The sequence below is a fragment of the Colossoma macropomum genome, unplaced genomic scaffold, assembly GCF_904425465.1.
Source record: "Colossoma macropomum unplaced genomic scaffold, Colossoma_macropomum, whole genome shotgun sequence".
NCBI lineage: Eukaryota > Metazoa > Chordata > Actinopteri > Characiformes > Serrasalmidae > Colossoma > Colossoma macropomum.
The window spans coordinates 30,689,127-30,713,995 of record NW_023494793.1 but is presented as its reverse complement, the minus strand read 5'-3'; the positions used below and the strand labels follow the sequence as shown (position 1 = coordinate 30,713,995).

The 24,869-nt window shown below is 38.3% G+C and overlaps 1 protein-coding gene across 2 annotated transcripts in view; it reads right to left on the bottom strand.

Annotated features, from left to right (window-relative positions):
- Positions 1-24,869, bottom strand: part of si:ch211-254n4.3 (uncharacterized protein LOC100003386 homolog) — a 177,162-nt gene that overhangs the window by 116,456 nt on the left and 35,837 nt on the right. The window contains exon 1 of one of the 2 annotated variants that reach the window (XM_036579154.1): positions 20,064-20,142. The exons of the other annotated variant lie outside the window; for it this stretch is intronic. Within the exon in view, the coding sequence (XP_036435047.1) occupies positions 20,064-20,104 (41 nt within the window). The 5' untranslated portion in view covers positions 20,105-20,142. Of the gene's footprint in view, positions 1-20,063; positions 20,143-24,869 lie in introns of those variants that run through there. 2 annotated transcript variants of the gene reach the window in all.

The window sequence follows — 24,869 nt, the reverse complement described above, 5'->3', positions numbered from 1 at the left end:
TACACTCGCTAGGTCCTCTGTAGATGGAAAATGGGATAATGGTGTATTACAAGGCGTGTGTTTTGGGATAAAGCAGCCAATCGAAATAAAAGTCCTCTCTACAAACCACACCAGGTGACCTTGCAGCAGTTTACTTTCCCTCTGCTCTTTTGTAACCATTTTACCGTATTTTAGTGATACTGTGATCATAAAATCGATAATATTACATTCTGGATTTTGGATAAAATGTTACATTACTTTCCTCCCAGAACAGCGACTGCAGGCCACTTCCCCAAGAAAACAGTTCTCCAACTGGCCAACATTAATGGACCTCAGAACAGCTGACAATTCAGCTGCTCTCATTTTCAGACATACTGGAATTATTAGATGCTTCACTGAATTTCACACATTAAGGCAAATGGGGAGTAAATAATTTTTAGAGCTCTTTGCCCAAAGGGAAGAAATCTGACTGGAATGCAGCCATCTTTGAAAACGGCCTAATTTCCCTCCGTCTGTGAAAAGGCTATTAGAAACAAAGCAACAGAGAATAAAAAAGTCACAAGCGCCTTCTAATGTCCCACAATTAGCTCTGTTGACTCATTCTCACATTTGACAGCAAATAGCCTCTTTAGCGTGTATAATACAATTAAACGTAGTGCCAACCGGGTTGCTAGCAGACCTTTATCACTATTTGATTGTGTGTGTTCATGTCTTTGTGGTATCTACAGTATTGCTGCAGTCAGAGACCAGCTATTATCTATTCAATTTCCAGTCAAAATGGCCATTAAGTACAAGTTATTCATTTTGCAGGATGTTTATAAAGAGATTAGACTTGCATAAACAAGGGGGAAGTCAAAGGGAAAAAGGAGTTCCTAAAAGTGGAGTTCAACCAACCATGAAAGATATGGAGAAAATGGGACTCCTAACAACCGTGCTGGGCCTCTGAGACCAAAACTGTCCCCACCAGATAAACAGTACACCCTTACAAAAGATGGTCCTTCAAGGGTTCTTTAGTAAAGGCAGTGGTTCTATTTAGAATGGTGAGTTTTATATGGAGCCTTTTGCATGCTTAAATGGTGAAATGGTTCTTCAGATTGATGAAGAATGTGTTGGATATGGTTCTTATTGTCATTGTCAAGCTTGTAATAAGAGAAGAATCCTTTCTAATGCTATATACACTCTTAAAAAAGCTGGTTCTTCAAGTGTTCTTAAGTAAAGAAAATGGTTCTGTATGGAACTATTAACATTTGCATGATTAAAGGGTTCTTTGCATCGTGAAAGGGCTCTTTAGATTGATAAAGAATGCGTTAAAAATTCACACTTTTAAAAAAAGCTGGTGCTTCAAGCGTTCTTTAGTAAAGAAAATAGTTATATATGGAACCATTAACTGTGATGGACTGGCAACCTGTCCAAGGTGTTTCCTGCCTCCTGCCTAATGACCGCTGGGATAGACTCCAGGAGCCCCCTGCGACCCAGAAGGATAAGTGGTTTAGAATATGTGTGTGTGTGTGTGTGTGTGTGTGTGTGTGTAACCAATAACATTCAAAGGACCCTTTGCATGATTAAAGAGTTCTTTGTATCATGAAAGGGCTCTTCAGATTGATGGAGAATATGCTGCAGATGGTTCTATAACACCTTTTTGGAAAGGTTTCTATATAGCACCAAAAAGGGTTCTACAATGCTTATGATGTCAAGCTTGTGGCAATAGAAGACCCACTTTTGGAAGCTATATAGCGCCCTTTTCAAAAAGGTGCTATATAGAACCATCTGCAGCATATTTTCCATCAATCTGAAGAACGTTTCATGATTTCATCGTGCAAAGAACCCTTTAAGCATGAAATGATTCTATATAGAACTCATGGTTCCACAAAGAAGTATTGTTTCTACTAAAGAATTCTTGAAGAACCATCTTTTTTGAGTCTGTACTTAAAGCTTTCAAGTTTGAGAGATGCTTCAGATCTGAAAAAAATCCACAGGTGTTTCTGTCCATCCCTCCACTGTGAGCTCTTCTCTTAAGCTAACTTAAATCATGAGAAGCAGAGAACGCCTCTAAGATTGAACTTTGCAGGTGTGGAAAAACATCCCAGCAGATTTCTTTGAAAAACTGAAAGCAAGTCTTTTGAAAAGAATGGAAGCTGTAATGAAGGTAAAGCATGGACAACCTAAATACTGAAAATGTGATAGCTGTTGGGGCTTCTGGGTAATGTACTGTATGTATTCTGCCTTTCTCCCTAACACTGAAAAATGACTACTTTTCGTTGCTGGTTTTGGGTTGTTTTGACTGGAAATCAAATAAATAAAGAGTGGTCTCTGGTGTTTGCCCAGTACTGTATCTGTGGCGCAGGAGAGAAAACACAGAGCAACAGAATAAACTTGCTGCTAGCAATGAGTATATTAGCATGCAGCAGGCGCTCATCACACTGTAGAGACAGGATTATACATGCACATCAATACAGTCCTCACTGCCCCTTCTCTATCACTCTCTCCCATGGCCTCTCTCGCTCATGCAAATGCTAACTCTATCACTGTCTCACTGACGCTAATTCTCCCTCACTAACATTTCGCTCCAACCGTCTTGCGGCCTGTTTTTCCAATCTAGCACTGTTTCATTGACACCAGTGCTGTGAACGCTAACATTTCACTACAGATAACTAAAGCCCTTATTCAACCTGGGTTAGTTTCACCAGGGGAGGTGCTGTAATTTGAGTGATTTTAATCCAGTACAAATCTGCCATGTCCATAGATTTTACAAGTCTGCTAAGAAATAAATCCAGAGTGATTACCTTCTATAATCTGACAAACTTGGAGCTCCCTTGGTAATAGTAGTGCTGTTCAAATTGATATTGCAGCAATATAACAAAACCAAGTAATCGAAAATGGCGCCTCCATCTTTTTTTTTCTTTCTTTGACGTGAAGACTCGGCTAACAGCAAAAATGGAGCTTGATATGACCCAATTCCTTAATCTTTAAGTTCATGAAAGACAACATTTGATATAAAGTCTCCTCCCTCATCCAGTGACATGTTTGGTGACGTATTTGCTTTGAAGCCACACAATAAGTTGTTATTGTTTGGAAGTGTGACGCCTGCCGCGTAATGCTGATGTAAACGTCTGCATGACAATGGGTTATTTGGGGTAATTTGGGGAAATCACACAGATCCTTTATGCTGTATGAATCGGCCAGTCAAATCATGCACAAATTACATTACCAAGCCTCCTCTGGTAAAACTAATCCAGCCTGAATAGGGCTTTATATATGCTACACAAATATATTGTTTTATAGTAACTGTTGCTAAGCTGGATCCACTTTATTGAGTAATGAGTCCTAACAATTACTAATTTTGACTAATTATTATAACTAATGAGTAATTATCATGAACAACTCAGTTTTTGTCAGAATACCTAAATGTAGTGTTTTAACTTTCAAATTATATTTGTTTTGTATACACTCATGTCACATAATCAAGCTAATGTGGCAAATTCATTGCTCCAACCTGCCAAGTTTTGGTTACAACAACATATTCCAGCTCGGTAGCATAGCATTTTAATCTGGAGACTCAGCAGTGCCAGACAAGATCACTACAATTTATCATTATTAGGACTGGTGCGTGAAGTTCAGGCCCGCCTGATTTGCAACATCACAATCACATTGAACCTGACAATATACAAAACCCAATGTCCTGCCTATTAACACAAATACTGCAGAACTAGCATACTCTCATACACACTATCTCACACCACTTGTTGAATCATGCTCAGTGCCAGAACTAAATAATGAGCAGGGCATCCAAAAAACCACAGAGGGGCTGTTGGGTATCTATGTGCCACAATAAAACAAACAACCAAAAAACTGAAGGAGCCACATAGTATTCAAGAGAAAATCAACAGGAGAGCCACATTTACAGCAAATCACCAAACGCCTACCCATTTAGGAAATCTGCTATCTTCCCACAACATACATCAAATCCCTAAAGCAGCCAAACCAGACTGATGCATTCAACCCTACATTAATTGATGTAGCCTTTCATATCAGCTGCATGAGGCAGCATGCACAAAGTTTAGTTCAACTTTGATTGTTTTTCATAGCCTGCCGTTATAGAAGCATGTACAAAAAGCTGTAGGTTAGTGGAGCATGATGATTGGCTGGGCACTAAATGATCCCCTGATGCCAGGCCTGGGGTAAATAGTCTAGTGTTTATGTATACCAAAGCAATACACAGGCTTCATTCACAGTGCAGAGCAAATCACATTTGTTTCTTATACTTTTTAGACTAACTGATCACATTTCAAGTTACAAGCAACCAAATCTGATTTCTATGGTCAGACTGTAGTTGCATTTGTTAGCTTATCCACATTGGTAACCGTGGTGAAGATGCATGTGTGCATACGCTGACTAGGTACAGCAGAACAACTAGCTAGTAGAACAATAACACTACATTTCACAACAGCGTTTCACTTTTAATTAACTACAGCAGGAACAGAACATGGCATTATTGTAGGTTGACCTGGCCACCAGACTGCTAAACAAGCTACAGACTGTAGCAGTAATATTCAGAGACAGGCCTTTAGTTTACATCTTTAATGAAGCTTTCACTGTAAACTACAACATACAAAGTAAAAAGATTATCTTACTGATAAAAGCTTCTGTAAAAAACTGTTCTGTCTGTTTAAGCTGTAATGTGTAAAAATGCACTGCTGACTTTCTTGTCACACATTCTGATGCTGAAATCATGAAATCATGAATTCCAATCTGTTGGAAATTCAATTCAGTTGGAAAAAGTCACATTTAATTGGCTTTTTGCTGTTCAGACTACATAAAAAACCCAAATGAATACGCCAAAAAATCAGATTTGAGTTATCTGTCTGAAGGCCTTGGTAGCCCGCTTCAGTCATGCAATATGTGCAATGCATGGTTCAATATACAACACTGGAAAATACAGTCTCTGCACAATCACACCAATAACCTGAAAATACAGTAAAAACATAGCTGTTAGCCAGGTAACCATGAAAAATTCAATGGCATTAATCTGGCATTCACTATAGATATGGAGCAACACATGCATTATGTGCTGTTAAATACTTCTAGCGTTAGCTTAGCTAGCTAGCAAACTGTGTTTGGCTATTACAGGCTGTCGACATTCTCCACTTCATTCTGGAACTCACATTTTTCGCTCATATTGTCGGTCTGATCCACCACTCTCCTCCTCCTGACAGGAAAGGTAAGTGTGGAGACTGGATTTATTCAGGAGTAGACTGTCCACTTAGACAAGGCTGCAGTGGATATTGCCTGTTAGAAAGCATCTGTTTTTTAACATATGGTTTCTTTCACGTCAATTTAATCTCACATTTATTTTATGTGACACGAAATCCAGTGAGTTAACCAAGAAAAACTCTGACAGCCAGCCAGACTTGTTAGTTGGCTAACTTAGCCACATATCAAATGTGTTGAGGGTGCTTTTTTTCCCAGGTTTAATTGGTAGCAGCCTTCCACACTGCTTAATACTATAAATCTCCTCTTGTGTCTGGTTTATGAAATGGGTAAATTTCACTCCCCTCTCCTAACGCTTCAGAAAGTAGGTGTCCAATTTATAAATTCCCCATATGCAAAGCTGGGGCATTGGGTTTGGTGGACAGTGCTATGAAAAAGTATTTGCTCCTAACCCAATTTCTTAATTCTACTTTGTCACAATTGAATGTTTCAGATCATCCAACTAATTTTAATATAAGATAAAGACAACGTGAGCAAACACAAAAGACAGCTTTTAAATGATCTTTGCATTTATTGAGAATAAAGATTTGTATCACCAATGTGAAAAAGTAATCGTCCCCTAACCTGATAACTGGTTATGCCACCCTTGGCAGTAACAACTGCAATCAAACGTTTGGGTTCCTTTGTGACCTCCTGAATAAGTCGTTGATGCGCTCTTGGTGAAATTTTGGCAGGCAGGTCACTCCTGGGAAGGTTCGCCAATGAAGTTTTCTCCATTGGTGAATAATGGCACTCACTGTGGTTCGCTGGAGTCCCAGAGCCAACTGGTCAATCAGTGTATAGGGGTGTTAACGAACAGTGGAGGTGGGTTTAGAGCAACAACTAACACATTTTTTAGCCAATCACAGAGAGCTTAATAAAATAATGTACTCTGCAATCAAGTTCCTCATTGGTGACAGAATAATATGGTACCTTCTGCCAACCCTTTGCTCAAGTGCCACTCTACCCGAATGCTTAGTTCACCTATATGTACATGCTGGCCCTGCTCATTAGATTGAATGGGATTTTTGCAATGTTCTGTAAAGCTTGTCTCACTTGTGCTCTCTCAGTCTAACACTGAATCACACAAACTGTCTCACTGACGCTAATGCTGTAGTCTCACTAACACACTGCTACAACTATCTTACTGATGCTCAGTATGTCCTACTCTCTCCTCTCTCTCTCTTTCTGTCTCTCTCTTTCTATGCTAACACTTGTGCTACCTGTTTTTTGCACTAATGCTTTCTCGCCTCTGTCTCGCTTACACTAATGCTGTCTCTTTTTCACGTTGTCTCACTGCCACCAGCGCTATCTCGTTGTCTGCTCCCTCTCTCCATGCTCCGTCTCACAGAGCTGATGTCAGACTGCTCTGGGAGTGTATGAGGCTGCAGATCAAAGCGCTGTGATTATTATGATCCCACACTCCACAGGCATGAACCAGAGGGCTGACAGGAGCTCCATTCATGTTTATCTCACGCCAGCGGCACTGTAGCTTACACCATGGCCGTCGAGACTAACGGCAAGATCCATGCAAACATCACACAAGTTCTGTAGGGGCTCATTCAGTTTTAAAACAAAGAGGAAACTGCACGCCTAAATAAGCACATACTTACCGCACTGTGTAGTTATCTCAAATAGCTTTTTTTCTAGTTTTTAGCTAAGCAATGTACGTTTTGTCTATTTTTTATAGGTAACAACAGTAATAGGTGGTATACGGGTTCGTCTTGTAAACTGGTTGAAAATCTTTCACAAGTATGAGTTTTGGTTACGGTTGGTTACACTTTACAAGAAGTGCTGAATAACTAATATTAAGTAATGCATTTGTTAACATGAACAACAGATGAGATTCTACATTAATAAACAAGTAACAATAAGTTGCAACATTGACTACATTAGCATTAACTAATGTATTTGATAAACTAATAATGTTTAGCAAATATCGAATAAACAAATAACAATTTCAGTAATTCATTACTAAGACTTAAATGCATTATTGATGTTCAGTAATATTTAATGGGTGGTATTAAACAGGTGCATTTCTAAGACATGAGTAGCTTTCTTTCAAAGTGTATGAAGTCCTGATGATGGCTAGTTCGTTTTGGTTGAGAATTATTCTCTGCCTATACAAGTTCTAACTTTATGCTGTGTAAAGAGTATCTTAACACACAAATACACTAAAAGGGTAACACAGGGAAGTGTGTAAGCTGTGTGAATGACTGTTGTCATCTAAAAATTCTCAGAAGAGTACAAAGCCATTAAAATTTGAACGAAGTATGTATAACTGAGTAAATGTAACTAGTTACTACTTGCTAGTTTAAGTGTTCTTACAGCTGATTAAGCTACTGTTTAACATTGCTTACTGAATATTACTCCATCTATGTATTATATGAATGAAGAAGTGAAAAAAAAAATGTAGTTGTTACTTGTTTACTTAATATAAGTTAACCATTATATATGTAGTACCTCATGTGTTGTTCATGATAACAAAAGCACCTAAAAAGAACCATCTGTCATGGTAAGCTGTGCCAGACAATGTTCTCAGGGTTTGTGCATACAACAACCTGCGGACATGCTGGTACTGAAAGTGTGAATGACTGTAATATTTTCCAAATTCCAGCAGTGTCTGCCGGCCGGAGACACAAGTATATGGAATGCACATATAAGACAAATGACTTAAGAGGTATCAACAAAGCTGAAGTTGACTTCTTTGAATTTCCCATTCCACCTTAAATAACGCAGCAATTATGTCCACCTCCCGTTCCATTATATGTGCATTATAATTATATACATATACATCTATCTATCTGTCTATGTATCTATCTACTTATATATATATATATATATATATATATAGATAGATAGATAGATAGATATACATCTTGCATCTCCATTTTTGTTTTTTCAGTTTTTGCCATAATTTGAAAATGCCTGTTGGCCCTTACATTGTGTGTCAATTTCATGAAGGATGGACCAAAAGAAATGTCCCAAAATGACCTGGAAAAAAATCTGGTTCCATTGACTTACATTAAAAGTAAAGTACTTTTTTTCCTTTTCCTGTAAAGTCATTTTGGAAATATGAGGCTTTCTTCTGACAACAGCGATATACGGATTATACACAGCATTATATGTACTGAAACTGTCAGAAATAATAATTGCACTGATATAAATGTGTAGCCATACTGCCCACTACTAGGTAACCTTATGTCATATAGTATAAGAATCTGCATTTGCAAGTCTAACTGTGATTACTAAACAACTTAATGCCGTTTCTAGTTGGGGATATCAGCTTCCATTTGCCTACTTGTTAGCTACATTGGCATAGTAGCTCCAGATGAAATTCAACAAATAAAACAAACATCAAACATGTCTTGGCTGATTGACTACATGTGGAAGAAGGGGATGAAATGGGATTTTTCACCAGACTATGACATTAACCCCTCAAATTGGATCCACTGCCTCTCAGGAAACCAGAACGTACAGGCCGACAGTGATGTCATGAAGGGAACTCTCGGGAGTTGCACAGAAAATGGAACGAGGCTTTGACAAAAACGTTGAGTTGCATCAGAATCAGACGAAGCTTTGGTACAATGGTACATTTCCTTTAGAATCTCAAAACATCTTGGGCCTCTGTGCCACGCCCCATGCCTAATTGGGCAGTTTTACATCAGCATGGGTGCTGAAGACCCTCTGGAAATGTGGTGAAGCACACCAGGTTGCATGACCCAAAAGCCTCAGCTCCCTCCAGTTTTAACCAGCACATGAAGTGAATAATTAAAGACGCTCCAATTCCCTCCACAGACTATAGTGACATTTGTGAAATGTTGCTCTGACAAAAAAAAAAAATAATGATGCAACACCCAGAAAGCTCTCCATATTTGCCATGTTATTGAGTAACAAATGTATAAACATTTCAATCATCTAAATGTAGGAAGTGTCTACACATGACTGTAATGATAATATTTGGTGTGAATTTAATTTGGTGTGTAGATTTAGCATGGCTATATGTAGAATGAGCAAAATAAAGTTATGTTTGCATTAGCGTGATAAATACTGTCACAGTATGCGTTATTGAGTATATCATGGATGATGTCTGTACTTCTAGAACACTGGACACCTGCATGCATCATTAAAATGACAGCTTTCCACCAATTATTAAAGCAAGCCTGTAAGCAACAACTATCATTGTATAATAACTGCAAAGTAACATGTAGTTATTCTATCCCTTCCTAAATAGCTTATTTTTACAAAAGCTGAAAAAAACTCTACCTGTAATTTTTCCTAGCATTTTTAAAATGTGGCAAGACTTTTTTGCTAATGAATTTTGTCTAGGGCTGGGATTATGTATGAATTTATTGATAATTATCATTGATTGGCATGAAATCTATAGGTATTTTCATAGGTAATTTGTCATTTTTCTTTCCTTTTGTATGCATGAGTGTTCATACTGATCTGTGAACAAAAACTCCAGTCACACAGCAGTAAGCTGTGGTGTGCTGCTCCATCAAGAAAAGTATTTCCCATTCTTAATGTTAGTTTTAGTTTTGCTTGTCATGATGTCTTTTCACACTGCCAATTTCTACGCTGTTGAGAAAGTGGAAATTATTTAATTAACACACTGAAACTTCCATTCATTCAACTCATACAAAGAAGACAAAGAGAAAGAAAGAATTAATTCATTATATAACAACTGCGATGAATTTTTCTTTCACCCTGTGCGAAACACTGGGTAACAGCCCATTCTGCTAAAAAAAGCTAGCTGACTCACAGCTGAACTCTACAAAGTAGGTGCTGTGTGTAGGATGGAGTTTGAGGCGTTGCTTCAGCTCCAAGCTCTGAGCATTATGAGGAGCAAACCCACCAAGACAACCATAAGTTCAGATGTAAAAGAAGGCAGTAGTGTTAATATATATGCTAGGGATGCACACGGATGCTCGGGTACTCACTTAACCATTCAAGGCAGCAGTATTCAAATACTGAAATCACTATTCGGGCAGTCATTCCATTAATAGTCCACTGAAATGCTGCTTTTATGTTTTAACGGGACTGTAAAATGTTACGGTTTTTGGTCATATTTGTATGTATGAGTATGTATGTTACACCTTGCTATTCCAAAACACAAATGCCAAACGTGTTGTCAAAGGTGCATTGTTAAGGACATGACTGAGAAGGCAGAGGTAGCGTGACTTTATTTCTAAGTAGGCTAACTAGTCTAGCTGAAGTTAGCTAGGTCCAGAAATAGTAGAAATACATTTCTGGACCATACATTTCTCTGACAAACTGACTTCTTATGTTATGTTAATGTCTTGCATTTGAAAATTACATATATGTTTTTTAAGATGTTGCTAGATTGCACTGTCAGTTTATTCATGTATTTTTAGTATGCCTGTCAAACCCGTGTCAACCATAATTTCAATAAAATTATATATATATATATATATATATATATATATATATATATATATATAAGAGCTCACACAAAGTTATCAATGTCTTCAGAGTTGTATATGAGAGGACTCATAATTCCATGAAATCAGAAAGGCAAGTAAACAACAATGACATTGCAAGCATAACTATTGCACATACACATCTTTAAAACTTGCTTACCTTTATAGGCAGAACAGATGACGGGCTGTTCCTATTTCCAACTACTGCAGAACTGTGTATAGTCAGTAATGCCATGTGAACTGTACAACCTATGCCCTGTTAGACATCCGTTACATCAATAATAAACTCAGTACGTTAAGCACTGATGTTGAATAAGAAATGATACGTGGGGCAACAGCCCCCTCTCAACAAGACTGTCTAAAATGTATGTCAATCAAAGTCTTGGATGTGGGAGGTGTTAGACCTTTTCAAACTTCAACTGTATTATTGATACATTTGTCCACCAGTCAAAGCACTTTTCCCCCACCAAATCCAACCAAAATCCACCCACCTATGAACTGTCCTAGACATACCGAATATGTTGATTTAAAATAAAATATCAATATTTATCAAAAAATATTGATTGTACCAGCTTTATCTGTTTCAACTTGTTCACAAACCTCAGAAAAATTAAATCTTCAAGTATCACGATGTTACATCTTTTGTCATAACGTCTAGCCTTAGCTACACGCTAAGAAATGATAAATAAACTGCAGGGAAACTTAACCACTGAGCACTGAGTTCATAATCAATGGTGTTCTCAGTCACTAGGCCTGTTGTCAGCTTCTTGAGCACGTGTGTGAACTCGTGCACATGCATGTGGTGTCTTGGGGCCACATGTTATCCCCAACTCCACAGAGGCAAAGTGTTATGCAGATAGACTCAGTAATCCCTGCCCCCCCAGAGAGAGGGATTCACTACAACACACACACATACACAGCCATACGAGCGCACTGCTCACACTCTCTGCAGCCCTGCTTAATCTCACACACACTTACACCACCTGTACTATCTGGCAACCCATACTCTAGAGCAGATTCCCAATCTGGCAACCCAAAAGCCCCCACACAGCTGGGCTTTGGTCTGCTTCAGCTTAGTACGGTATACTGAGTTTTACATCTGCCTCAGTGACCTGCTACACCAGCGCTGCCCACTCATCACACACAAGTACATGTAAGCATATGCTCAGTCATGCACAAAGATGCATGCAAATGCACATACACATCCTCACACACATGCACACGCTCTCTTTTGCTCCGCGTGCATAGGCAAAGATACGTTTAAAGGAATAAACTGGCAAAAAATCTAATTTACATCATTTACCTATTATTTACCTATTCTCAAATGAAGCCGGTGAGCCAAAACATATTTGGTGTCTAAAGTTTGCATCTTTAGTTTTGCGCTGGAGCTGGAGGCATATGTAGAGTTCTATGAATAATTTCGAACACCCCCGGTCAAATTACATGTTGTGCTGATTTTCTAAGTGAAAATAAGTGAAAAACACATCCTCTACAGTGAACACACTTAAATATGGCATTTTTGTCCAAATTTAGGACACAATTTCTATTTATTTGCTGAGTTTGAAATATTGAAAAAATATTAAATGTCATAATTTTTGTACATTCATATGTTCTGCTTTATTTCACCAAAATATTTTAAATTCCTCTACATCCCACAAGCATAAAGTGTGCTAATTCCTTAGCTCAGCCACCCATTTCTTCAACGTTAAACTGTTTCTTTTAATTTCATATCTTATCATTTGCCACCATTAGTGTTGGGGTAGTTACCCAATTCATTACAAAATATTCATTTCTTCTCTCAAAATGTAATGGGATTCCTTTACATAAGACTTCCAGGAAAAACATAATTTCATTATTTCTTGTTTTCCCAAAAGATTTCTTTCTAAGACCCACACAAATTTGTACCAACTGGACAGTGCACAGGAAAATTCACTTCAGTGCTTCATAAGAAATAAACAATCACAAAACAAGACAGCCAGTTATAGTTAAACGATTAAAAAGATGGTAATTGTACACTCTTAAAAAAGATGGTGCTTCGAGGGTTCTTTAGTAAAGAAAATGATTATACACAGAATCATGAATGCTTAAAGAACCCTTATCATGATTAAAGGGTTCTTTGCATCATGAAAGCGTTCTTCAAAGTGATGGAGAATGTGCTGTTGATGGTTCTATATAGAACTTTTTTGAAAATGGTTCTATACAGCACCCAAAAGGGTTCTTCTTTTGTTACAGTGTCAAGCTTGTAACAATAGAAGAAGTCTTTTGGGTGCTATATAGAACCTTTTTCAAAATGTTCTGTATAGAACCGTCTATAGCACATTTGTGCACATTTTCCATCAATCCGAAGAACCGTTTAATGATGCCAAGAACCCATTAATCATGCACAGGGTTCTAAGAGAGTTCATGATTTTATATAGAACCATTTTCTTTACTAAAGAACCCTTGAAGCACCATCTTTTTTAAGAATGTAGTTAAAAACTGGCCAGTAACCATGAAAAAACAGCTGCCCCGAAATGCTTTTTCCTCTAACCCAGCTTAAAACACACCTATACCAAGTATTTGGGTCATTCTCTGAACATGGTAGCAAATATGTCCCCAGATTTTGCAGCTTTTATATAATACAACATTGCTAGATCTCCACACATAACTCCCATTAGTATTAGTGTTGGTAAATAATGAAAGCATGTTTACCTGCTTTATTTGTAAGGTTTGTCATTTTTTTCATTATTACAAGTGCTGTCTAAATGAGAAAACATGTATCCCAAAGGCTGTGTAGCATTACAGCTACATATAGAAACGTTTAAAAATATTTCTCACCAATTTTCATGTCACGCATTAAAGATGAAAAAAACATGCATTAGATGCATCACTTAGAAAAAAAAATAGTAAAAGATCCAAATAATTTATGAAGAATGAAGATCACTCATCCTTCAGTTTCATGTCACTGGTGTTACCATTTTAAAAAGGCTTACTTTAACATCCTTCAAATTCCAAATAAAGTTTTTTTGTAATATAGTGCAGAAGTATAACAGGTTATTATAAGGAGCTCATGGTAAGTCCACTAATGCTTTTTTACAAGGTTATAAACTTACCTTCAGTTTCTATTTTTCAAGTAAGGCCGTTTAATGTGTCATTGGTGTTATTCATTTTAACACGTGAAGAAGGTTTTCATTGGAAAAATCAAGTTTAATGCCAAATTGTCACTGGTTAAACCATCAACAGATTTTTTTTTGAGGCCTAATAAAATCATAATTAAGGCTTTGTACTAATTTAAATTAAATGTAGGGTTTAAATGAATTGAATAAATGAAATCATTAAATGAATCATTGCATTCTTTTTATATTTACATTTTGCACAGCATCCCAAATTTTTTGGAAATGGGGTTGTAATTCCTAATGTTATAAGTAGTGATTTTGTCCTAATGTAGTGTATAATTTAATTTACAGTTTTACTTGGCCTTTTGAGTGAACTGACATAAAATGTAGATTGAAATAATATTGTGATGTCATTGGTGTTACACTGTGTCATTAGTGTTGCATGATGGATTGTGTCAGTGACTGAATTCTCATGTACAGTGGCTGTAAGACCAATGACAGAAAATTTTGCACACGCATAATTTAATCAAACATTTTACAATTATTAAAAATAAATAAGTGGATCTTTATGTGGATTTGTATTCCTAAGATAGTAATAATTATGTTATAGACCACTGGTCTCCAACCCTGTTTCTGGAGAGCTACTTTTCTGCAGAGTTTAGTTCCAACAAGTTGCCCTTACTTACCTCTAATACCTCAGCCAATCAGGCATTTGGGAAGAGGTTGATTAGCTAGAGCAGGTGTGGCAAATTATGGTGTGAACTAGACTCTGCCTGAAAGTAGTTCATGACCAGGGTTGGAGACCACTGTTAAAAAAGCATTTTGTAAACCACCCTTATTCAGAGAATGAGTGTTCTTAGTGATCTTAATGGCTTTATTGAGGAGTCTGGAGCTGCGTTAGAGCAAATCTGTGGACCAGCTGGTAGTCCCGGAAGACTGATTTGAGAACCATGGTTCTACACGTTAATGACTATGAACTGTAGTTCAAATTAGTGTTGTGCACACTGCAGTCACCTGAAAATCTCATTCCAGTCATCTCACCAAAGTTGGCAACCCCTGGTTCCTAGCCTTTATAACAGCACAGGTTGACCGGTCAAGACCCAAATAATTGGCCTGTGTTTTGTCTCCAAAGGGTGACGTAATTGGACAGCTTCATAGCCTTATTTACTAGCTTCTACCTTCGCACTACATACGACTGTGGCACATTTAGCATCCTAGTGGTGATGATTGCATGGGTTTGCTAATGTTTGCTGTATGTTTAAAATGTCACAATAACATTAATTACATTAAAAACAACAAAAACTTCAGCAGTTTAGCTACTAACATCCCGCTGCTCACTGCCACACTGTTGCGGCCTATTATAAAATGACTCAGTGACTGGTACCGGTCTGCAGCCCTGTGGTTGGGAACTTCTGTCATAGTGTTAGAAACCAAATAGGCAAGTCTATTTGAGAGTACTTAACAATTTAACATGGTTCATTGCAAGGTTGAGATAATTTAGGCATGCAGTTTGCACAATGCTAATTGGTGAGGTTCAGGTTTCCATTGCTTGTTAGTGGCATAAGCCGTGTAGCTCCAGTACAAAACAAAAGAAGCCAACTCTGAAAACCAAACTTTGTCTTGGCTGATCGACTTCTGTCTCATTCCTGCTTTTTTAGCTGCACACAAACACACACAGATGGCAGGTGAATGTAATGAAATAATGAAAGGTCCATTCTTAGAAGAAGGCTCAGGTGAAACTGAACACCCTCAGGTTTTTTCGGATAATACCAGGTGTCTGGTGGTAATGCTAATACTCTTTGCGCTTAGATTAGCTCTGTGACACATGACTCACAGCACTGGGATGACGCACACCCTCATAAATATTATACTGCTGTTAGCACACCGCATGATGACATGATAAGTCCAGCCACGGCTCCTCTGGGTCTTCTGCTACGGATCAGACTGACACGCGCTGCTCTCTGCTCATCCGCATGCTGAACTTTCTGGTTAGCTCAGCCGTTTGAGGCTCCGCTGCCATGCAGAGGCTTACCTCTGCTCCTGAGGCCTTTTAGCTGAGCTCTCAGAACTGCTTTACCAGATCAAGATTAACATTTTGTTAATTGTGTTCAGGTTTACTGGTCCAGCTGGTATTACTGTAATAGAAGTGAGCAAATGTTTAGTAATAGCTCAAGTTTTTGGCAATGAAGCTTGTTGTGTGAGCTAGGACAAGGAGTAAGACCACCGAAGAGCAGCAGCCAATGAGAATGAAGGAGCATGGTACAAACAACTAAAACAATAATAAACATATCACAGGGTTATTGGAGAAAACATCCATGAATATTGTCTGCGGCTGCTGCTCACTGCTGCTACAGGTTTGGAACCGCTGAGTGAATATTTGTGGCAGCTTTCTCCTCTGCGCAGACTTGCTTTCTATACGGACTCAGGAGGGTACAGAGCAGTGGTCTCCAACGCAGGTCCTGGAGAGCAACCTTACTGCAGAGCTTAGTTCCAACCACAATTTTCCACACCTGCTCCAACTAATCAACCTCTCACCAAGTCCCTGATTGGCTGAATCAGATGTATTGGAGTTAAAAAAAGAGGCAGGGCAGCTTGTTGGATACAGGTTGGAACCAAACTCTCCAGGAAGGTAAACTCTCAGTGGGCTGGAGACCACTGGTACAGAGCTATGGAAAGTGCACACATTCTTATTTGAAAGTGCAGAAATAACAACTTCAGCAAGGTTCTTAAAGTCCACTTTGGCACATGCTAGACACTTCTCGGGTTTATTTCTGTGAAACAGTGGGATTTTGTCATCAGGCATGCTTTGCCACGGATCTCTCCAGGTGAAAGATTGTGTACTGTGTGAGCCTCATCTGCGTGTCAAAAAGCTATAAATGTCATGTAGTGTGAGCAGCAGGGTTTAAATTGGGATTTTGGAGGTGGTGGAGCCCTATTTTTTCATGGCTGTCTCCAATGTGAGAACAATTTTCAGCACTAATATGATAAAATGGTGATTCAAACTAATAGCTTTTCTATTTTTGTCTTAATAGCTTCATTAAGCCAGTTCATTTACTTCACGTTTAGGTTTAAGTAGGCCTTGCTTGTCAGTTTTGGCATGAAAATATTTAATTAAAATATGAATCTTGTATTAAAATGTTAAAGTTACACTAAAGCCTTTAAACTAGCAAAACAAACTGTTTCAAACAATGATAGCACCCATCAGACATCAAGACACCTTCCTTTAGATGTGTGCTTAGAGCTGTCTCCTGTTTTAAAGAGGCTGGTAGAGACAACACAGTTTACTCATAAAACTTGCCAAATGGATTACCTCTGTGCAACACATTACTGCCAACTGTTAAATGCGATCCAGTCAGATTTAGAAACTGCTGAAAACTCCAGGCAAACATTACTGACCAGTTTAACTCCTGATGAACTGATGAAGCTCACAGAAACCCATTAACATGGAGTTTGCCCAATGTATGAATAAATGTTTGATTTAGCTTTCGTACTTGTGGCTTATGAGACAAAATGCTTTGAAATTACTTCTAACAGCATATAATCCAGATTAAGTCTTAATTAATGTATTTAGTTATATATGTAGTTTGGACATCTTAGTTTAAGTTACACCATCATGAGACAGATTCAATACATACGTACATGATTGTAAAATTGATTTACATTTTGATCAAATTACAGTTTAGGTATTCTAAGATTTCGAAGGTCATGTAGCGCTAACTAGGCATTAGCAATGTCCATTAAGAGTGGCAAAAGAACCTGAAAGCACTGCAGTTCTCAGAAATGAGCATTTCTCCTCATATTTTGAGCAGTGTGTTGATTACAGCATAAAACAAGACACTTTTAATTCATTGCTTTTTGAAACAAAACCGTTGTATCTGCAAAATGGCAGCTTTACAGGAGAAGGAAAAAACTAAATTAACTAAGGTAGTTAATGTAACAACATTTTTGGACCATTTCTATTGGTCTTGGAGTTTTCAAAATGGAGTTTTCAAATTATGCAAAAAATTAAAAAATGACAAAAATGGAGATGCAAGGTTTTTGTATGACAGCAACAAAATATTGGTCTTTTATCTGGGGCACATGACTCATGCCACAGCAATGTCATTTCCAAAGATACTAATAAATTTGTGCTTATCACTTTTATCTCGACCAATTTATCAGCCAAATCAGTATATCAGTCTACACACATACGCACATACACATATACACACAAACACACTTGTCTTCTTGAAAGGAAATACACTGTTTCCTTTCCCCCACTACACTCACTCTCTCTCCATCTCAAAACATGCTATTAATACAAACACTACCTATCAAACCCAGTAGATCTCTGTGTAGAGTGATGTAGTTTTGCTCCTTCAGACAGCACCAATGTTTGTTCAAATGGAATAACAGCATATGGGACGCCACGGCAGATTTCTAGGAATGTACCAAAACATAATCCACCTTTGATATGTATATGACTGGATGAGAGAGAGACACAGATATATGATATATAAATAGACCACACGGAAACATTAAAGACTCATGGGTCACTTTAAAACAGAAGGACTAGCTGACAGCTACGAGCTGAATTTGAGATGCACACTATTTAATACATATAAATCATTCAGCCAACTATTCTTTTCAGTGTCAGCCTTCATTGTATAAATATCTTCTGCTTATTTGATTGGCCTAGATTTCCCAGGCCCTACATGCGCTCTCTAACTAAAATTGTGAAATGACTGCAATATCATTACGTTCAGAGGTGAAGATTATGCATCGTTCATTTCACACTAAATGAGCAGTTAACAAGTGCTTAAATCTGAAGGGTTTTTCTACAGAAACAGTGACTTAAATGGTAGCAAAAAAACTACATTTTGTTTTTCTTTTTCAACTGTATGAATACTTAAACCTGTGATTGATGAGCGTGTGTGTGTATGTGGGTGTGTGGGTGTGTGTGTGTCTGTGTGTTAGGCCTGGGCAACATATAAAAATAATTAGCATGACATTTTCTTGTTAGCAGCTTAAACCTACTTTCTGTGCAGTCTTTCCCGTTTTCACTATTTTTGATTTAATCATAAACCGGTGTAATGAATATCTTCATTGAGTAATCCTGAGTAACTCAGCATCTTTTGAGAATAAACCTTTTCCCATCTCATTTTGCAAGACTGTATGCATGTACATTCATGAGCTCCTGTTGGTGTGGGTTAATGGCATGGTTTCTTCTCTTTAAATGACACACACAAAAGTGATTTGCACGCTAACATCACCTCCTTGTACAGGAACTTCAGACTGTTAAACACCTACAGGTGAGTGAGCTCCAAAGCCACGCAGGCTTTACACATCACATCGAAGAACAATGCGTATCTCCAAAATAGTAACTTTACAGAGAGGGCAAAAAATAAAGTTAATGTACAATATAAAGAACAGCCACTGTGTTCAAATGATGCCCCCAAAAAAAAAAAAAAAAATTATTTATTTATATAATTTAAGATGGTACACTCATATGCAAAAGTCTGGATGCCAAATTACATGTTTTGTTGATTTTCTAAGTGAAAATAAATATACATCCTAGACAAAGAACACTTTTTTGCTCATTTTAATGCACAATTACAGTATATTTCATGTACTGGAAAAAAATTTTACATTAATAAAACATTTTGTCAATTTTATACTAAAGGTTTTATTGTTTTTGAATGTTAAACTCAGCAAACAAACAGAAATTGTGCACTAAACTGTGCAGAAAAATGCCATATTTGTGTTCAGTGTAGAGGATGTTTTAACTTCCTTTCACTTAGACAATCAGCAAAACATGTAATTTGACTGGAGGTGTTCAAACATTTACACACAAAGATTGCCTTCTTGGAAACTCACAGCACAGACAGTAGGGAATTGTCTCTGCTTATTAATGCTCTGTAATAATCTGTGGTTTTAACAGTAAAAGGGAATAAAACATTACATGTAGGCCTACATATTATTTAATATTACTTAGTAAGCTGTTTAAATGTAAATTAATTCTCAATCATCTCAAATATCAGATTACATCGCCCTGTCGCCCAGAAGTAGTGTGTGTGTTATGACTGATGAGACTGTTTTTCACCTTAACAAAGACAGAAACCTACATGCACCATTACATTACATGCCACACATACAGCTAATCATTTCTGAACACACGATGTGTGTGTGTGTGTATAGCAGCATGTAATGTGTTAATTTATGTTCATGACAACATACACATTGCATATTGCACATTAAGAGTGTAAGTGGTAAAGCTGTAGCGACAGTGACGTTGTCGTTTTGTGTGTGTGAGTGTTACCAGTGCGTGCGCTGCCTCAGCTGCTCAACTGCTCTTGCCATTTAGCCTTTTGAACGTCAGCAGTTTGTCTCTCTCGCCCGCTCTCTCTCTCTCAGCTAAACGATGGAGGGTTAGCCTCAGGCTAATATCATTCTCACGCTAGGCACTGTTCAGGCCTGAGGCTGATTGGAGGAATATTTTTAGTTTCCCCCCTTACTCTCAACACTGCCCTCTAGGCTCCAGGACAATGCAGACATAGCCATATCCACGATGACTGGATAGTAGATCCTGTTCATACGCTATGAGCTTCCCATGTTAACCCTTTAATACCAAAGCGTGTAAATGGATATTTGATATTCATCCCCTTTAAAAGGGCCCATATCATGGAAAACTGAATTTTCCTTACTTTTTTATGTAAACACGTTTGATGTAGTATGTAAATACTGTTAATGTAAATGTACTATTCACTCCCAGCCCAAAAACAGTTGAAAAAACAGTCCATTTTGTCTTGTCATGACAACCAACACATTAATATATACCCACCCTTTCAGCCTACAGCAGCTTAGCTCTGCCCATTCATGCTAAAGTTATAAGGAGTGTTTCAACCTGGACTGCATTCTGAATACAGGACAGACAATCAGAATAGACATTATTTACATATGTTGTCTTAAAAGCACAATAACAAAAACATCCTGTTTTTATAGGGAAAGTTTGGAAAACTGTCATGTAAAAATGAATGATGACTGTTTTTTGTTTCATAAAAGCACACAAACATTATAAGTGGACCTCAGGGGAAAACCTCAGAGAAAATATAAGATCATTTCTCAATTCTAAATATGAATAGGAATATACACTCACTGGACATTTTATTAGGTATACCTACCTTGCAGTAGGATGGATTGTGTTGGGATGAATCAGAATTTTCCTATATTTGAATACGAAAGGTTCAAATGAAAGGTTAACAATGAGTATTTTTACGTGCACTTAATCAGATTTTGTCAGTAATCCAATCAACGCGTTTACATGCACTTGAGTAATCAGATAATGGGGAAACTCTGGATCTACATGAGTCAGGCAGTAATCAGATTTCTGCTTTGCAACCAGCCAATAAACTCACAGAAGAAGATGTGATGTAAACAGAATGTAAAACCCAAACTTTATGACATGGATTTTTTTTTTAAACATCGCACCACTTTACCTGAAAATATGAACATACATTATGTAGAAGATGAAGAATATTTATATCCGTCTTTTCCTCAAGTATAGGTGGTTTAAGCGTCGCTCCAGAAGTGTTTTGTTGCCATCTCACTGCAACGCTGCTTGCTTATTTCCAGTACCACAGTCTGTTTTCGCACATGCGCAGACTGAGAAATCCAAAAGAAATCTGGGTAAGAGTATACACGCACTGAGAAATCTGATTACTGAGCTAAAATCCAGCTCTTTTTATCGTATTTCTTAATCAGACTGCTAGATGCAGACTGCTCTGATCGAAGAAACTGGAGTATGCTGTTTACATGAACATTTCAATAATGAGATAACTGCAGAAATCTGTTTATGATCAGATTATTCAGTGCATGTAAACTCAGTGAATAGCAAATTAGGAATTTTGATGTGTAGTTCAGTTTCCCTCTAATGATGTTCCCATACTGAAGAACCATGAGATATCTGAACTGCATAATTCACTAGAGCCTGCCACACTGCAGCCTCTGACATTTTAGTTATACTTTATTATGCGTTTACTCGAAAGAAGGAAGCACAGAGAGACTGCTGCAGCCAGCTAAAGCCTACTGCACAATAGATGAGGAATGCTGGGCAGCCTAAAGGGTTCTGCCACCATGTAACAGATATAACAGTTGTAACAGTTATACTAAAAAAGAAAAGTGCAGCGGAACAGCATTGATTTACACTCTAATTAATTTAATAGATTTAATAGAATAAAACTTACATCATTTAGTGAATTTGTCAAGATTGGTATCAGCTGTCCAGCACAAACACTGTGTTTCTGAGCTAAAAGTTAGGAGGTGAAACAGAATAATTATAGGCAAGTAATGTTAACTGAGATGAAAACTGATTAGCATTTGTCTTTATCTTAGCCCTTAAAATCCCAGGCTTATTATTCGGTAAATACAGGGACTGCGATGCGAACTGGCTGAGCTATTCTTAGGTTATAGAAGTTTGTAATAAAACTTCAGGCCCTGGCCTTGCAAGGGGATTAGAGAGTTTCTCTGTGTAAATTTCAAGCCTTGTGTGATATAGCACATCTGGTGTGAGGCATCTGGTGTGTGGTAGGCTGTAGCCTTCAGTCCTTTATGGAATCTTTTTTTTCTCTGCTGCATGTGTGTGTGGGGGCATTATTTGAATATTTTTCCAGTAATGCCTCACAAATTCAAATATCAAATTGGACTGAAGTGCCTGTACCTATGTTGTATTTACACTCAGTGTTCATTTTCTGAGGTCCACTTATCATATAGGTGCATTTTGTTGTTCTACAGTTCCAAATTGTAGTCCATCTGTTTTACTACATACTTTGTTACCCTCTCATATTTATCCTGTTCAACAGTCAGGGCCCCCACAGGACCACCACCAAGCAGGTATTATTGGAGGGGTGGGTAATTCTCATCAAAGCAGTGACACTGACCTGGACCTGGATATTGCCATAATTTCCAATTACCAATTCCACATGCTGATCCATTTTACTGCGGCCAACTTAGGCAAGTAGCAGGCGTTACACCTACTCTGGCGGCAGATTTTAATGAGTTAAAGACAGAGACAAAGTTTGTGAATATCAAGGGTGATACAAGGTGACTGCACTGTTCTTGGTCCATAGTTTGAGATATTACCTTGTAAGTATCTCAGACAGTGAAACATGAACAATTCTGTTCTTTATCAGAGCTCTTTATTTTAGGTCCCTCCGCATGCTTCTATCTGTCATGACCTGGCTCTCTGGCTCTCTTAATGGTGGCCTTTTCTCTCAGCACACTGGCTTCTCTACAGAATATAATCTCCAGCTTTAGAAAGGAGAAAAGTAGCACTTGGCACTTCTGTCTCCAAACCATCACTAATCAATCTTTTATGGCACATTCATGCCCAAAGCGCTTCAACTCAGAAAGGTGATTTCACTGGAGCTGCTATAAAAACACAGGTCCCATGGAGGTTAGCTGCAAAGAGGAGAAAAAGAGAGAGAGAGAGAGTGAGAGAGAGAGAGAGGGAAAGGGGGAGATTGTGAAATAGTGAGAGAGTAAGAAAGAGGAAAAGGAAGTGAAAGAGAGTGCAAGAAAGCTCAGAGGGGGTGTGAGAGAAGGATGGAGAGGAAGACAGAGAGATGGAGCGAAAAGTGAGACTGGAGAGAGAGGCCTTTTTTCTTTTTAATGAGATAAGTTTACACACCTCATTAATTAGCAGGCTTGCAGCCAGACTCGCGTCGTTCCAAACTTCCAAACGCAAGCAGCTGCCATGACAACATGGGCTTTATTTATTTATCCACCTATTTACTGACGTAGCTGTCCTGAGCAGCACAGCGGGAACAGTCTTTGGGCTCTAATTGCCTCTATATTTTCCGAATTGATTTGTCGTTCAGTTCAAACACGCTGATCCTGGGTTTTAACACTAGCTGCTTTTCCACTATTGGACCAAATCCGACTGAGCCAGAGGGCTTAATGCTTTTCAACTGTCATTTCCGTGGCTTTGGAGGGGCTTTCTTTGTACCGTCTCTGCATTCGCAGCCCAATCTATCGGCCCTGATCTGACCCTGATTCACCCTCCATTCTCACTTAAAGCTGCACTATCTAAGATTTGTTTCCTAAAATTGAGAGAATTCACATTACTGAGTCAAGAGGAAAATCGGTTGTTGCGTCAGATTTGGTTTTTCAGACATCTTTACAAATTGACATCACATGCACAGACTCAAAAAGAAGGTCTGGCTCGATGTGGGCTAGTTACCATGCTGCTTGTCACAGTGCTGATCTGTACAAAGCTGAAAGTTAGTGAAAGGAAGGAGAGAGATGTTGCTGAATATGGAAACATTGGAATGGCAAACCCAATCATCCTCTGCAGTGTCACCCATGGTCAAAGCAAAGAAACACAGAACTGAAGAGAGCCAGTGTTCTAACAATCTGTCCTTCCCATCGAGTGGTCCTAACAAGCATGCACATATCATTAGAAACTTGGGCTACTGCGTAGAAACTCAGTATTTTAACCCCTAAAAATCCCAGACTTACATACTTAAGCTTATTATTCGGTAACTACAGGGACTTCAATGCAAACTGGTTGAACTATTCTTAGGTTATAAGAGTGTGTAATAAAACTTTCAAAGAGTTTGACTACTCGACACACTCTTTTATTCAAGGAGCTGTAAATGGTCACAAGACCCTGGCCATTAAAAAAATTGCTGTATGTAAGTTTGCTGTTATTATGAAGGGGATAAATAATCACTAAAGTTGAGTGAAATGGCCAGAATACGGCAAGCAGGACTCGAGTCTGTTGTCTGCATAAAGGGGGAATGAGCCCCCCTTCCTCTGGCCAAAATAATGTGACAACATTCTTGGAAATATGTTTAAATTCTTGAATCCTCTCTGCCTTCAAACTCTAGCTTGGCAGCAGCGGGCAATGGGGAATTGGACATGACTAAATCATTGGACAGCTGAACGCGCTTGGAGGAGAATGCTAACCACCAGTTCTGTTACATGAGCAAACAGCAGCCTGCACTGGCAGGCATCACGCTGAGTGATAAGGGGAGAGGCATGGTACTCAGTGAGAGTGAGGGTACGGATGGCTTGAATCTCCTGATGACAGGACCAACACTTAGACTGTTGCCCCTTTTGGAGAGCC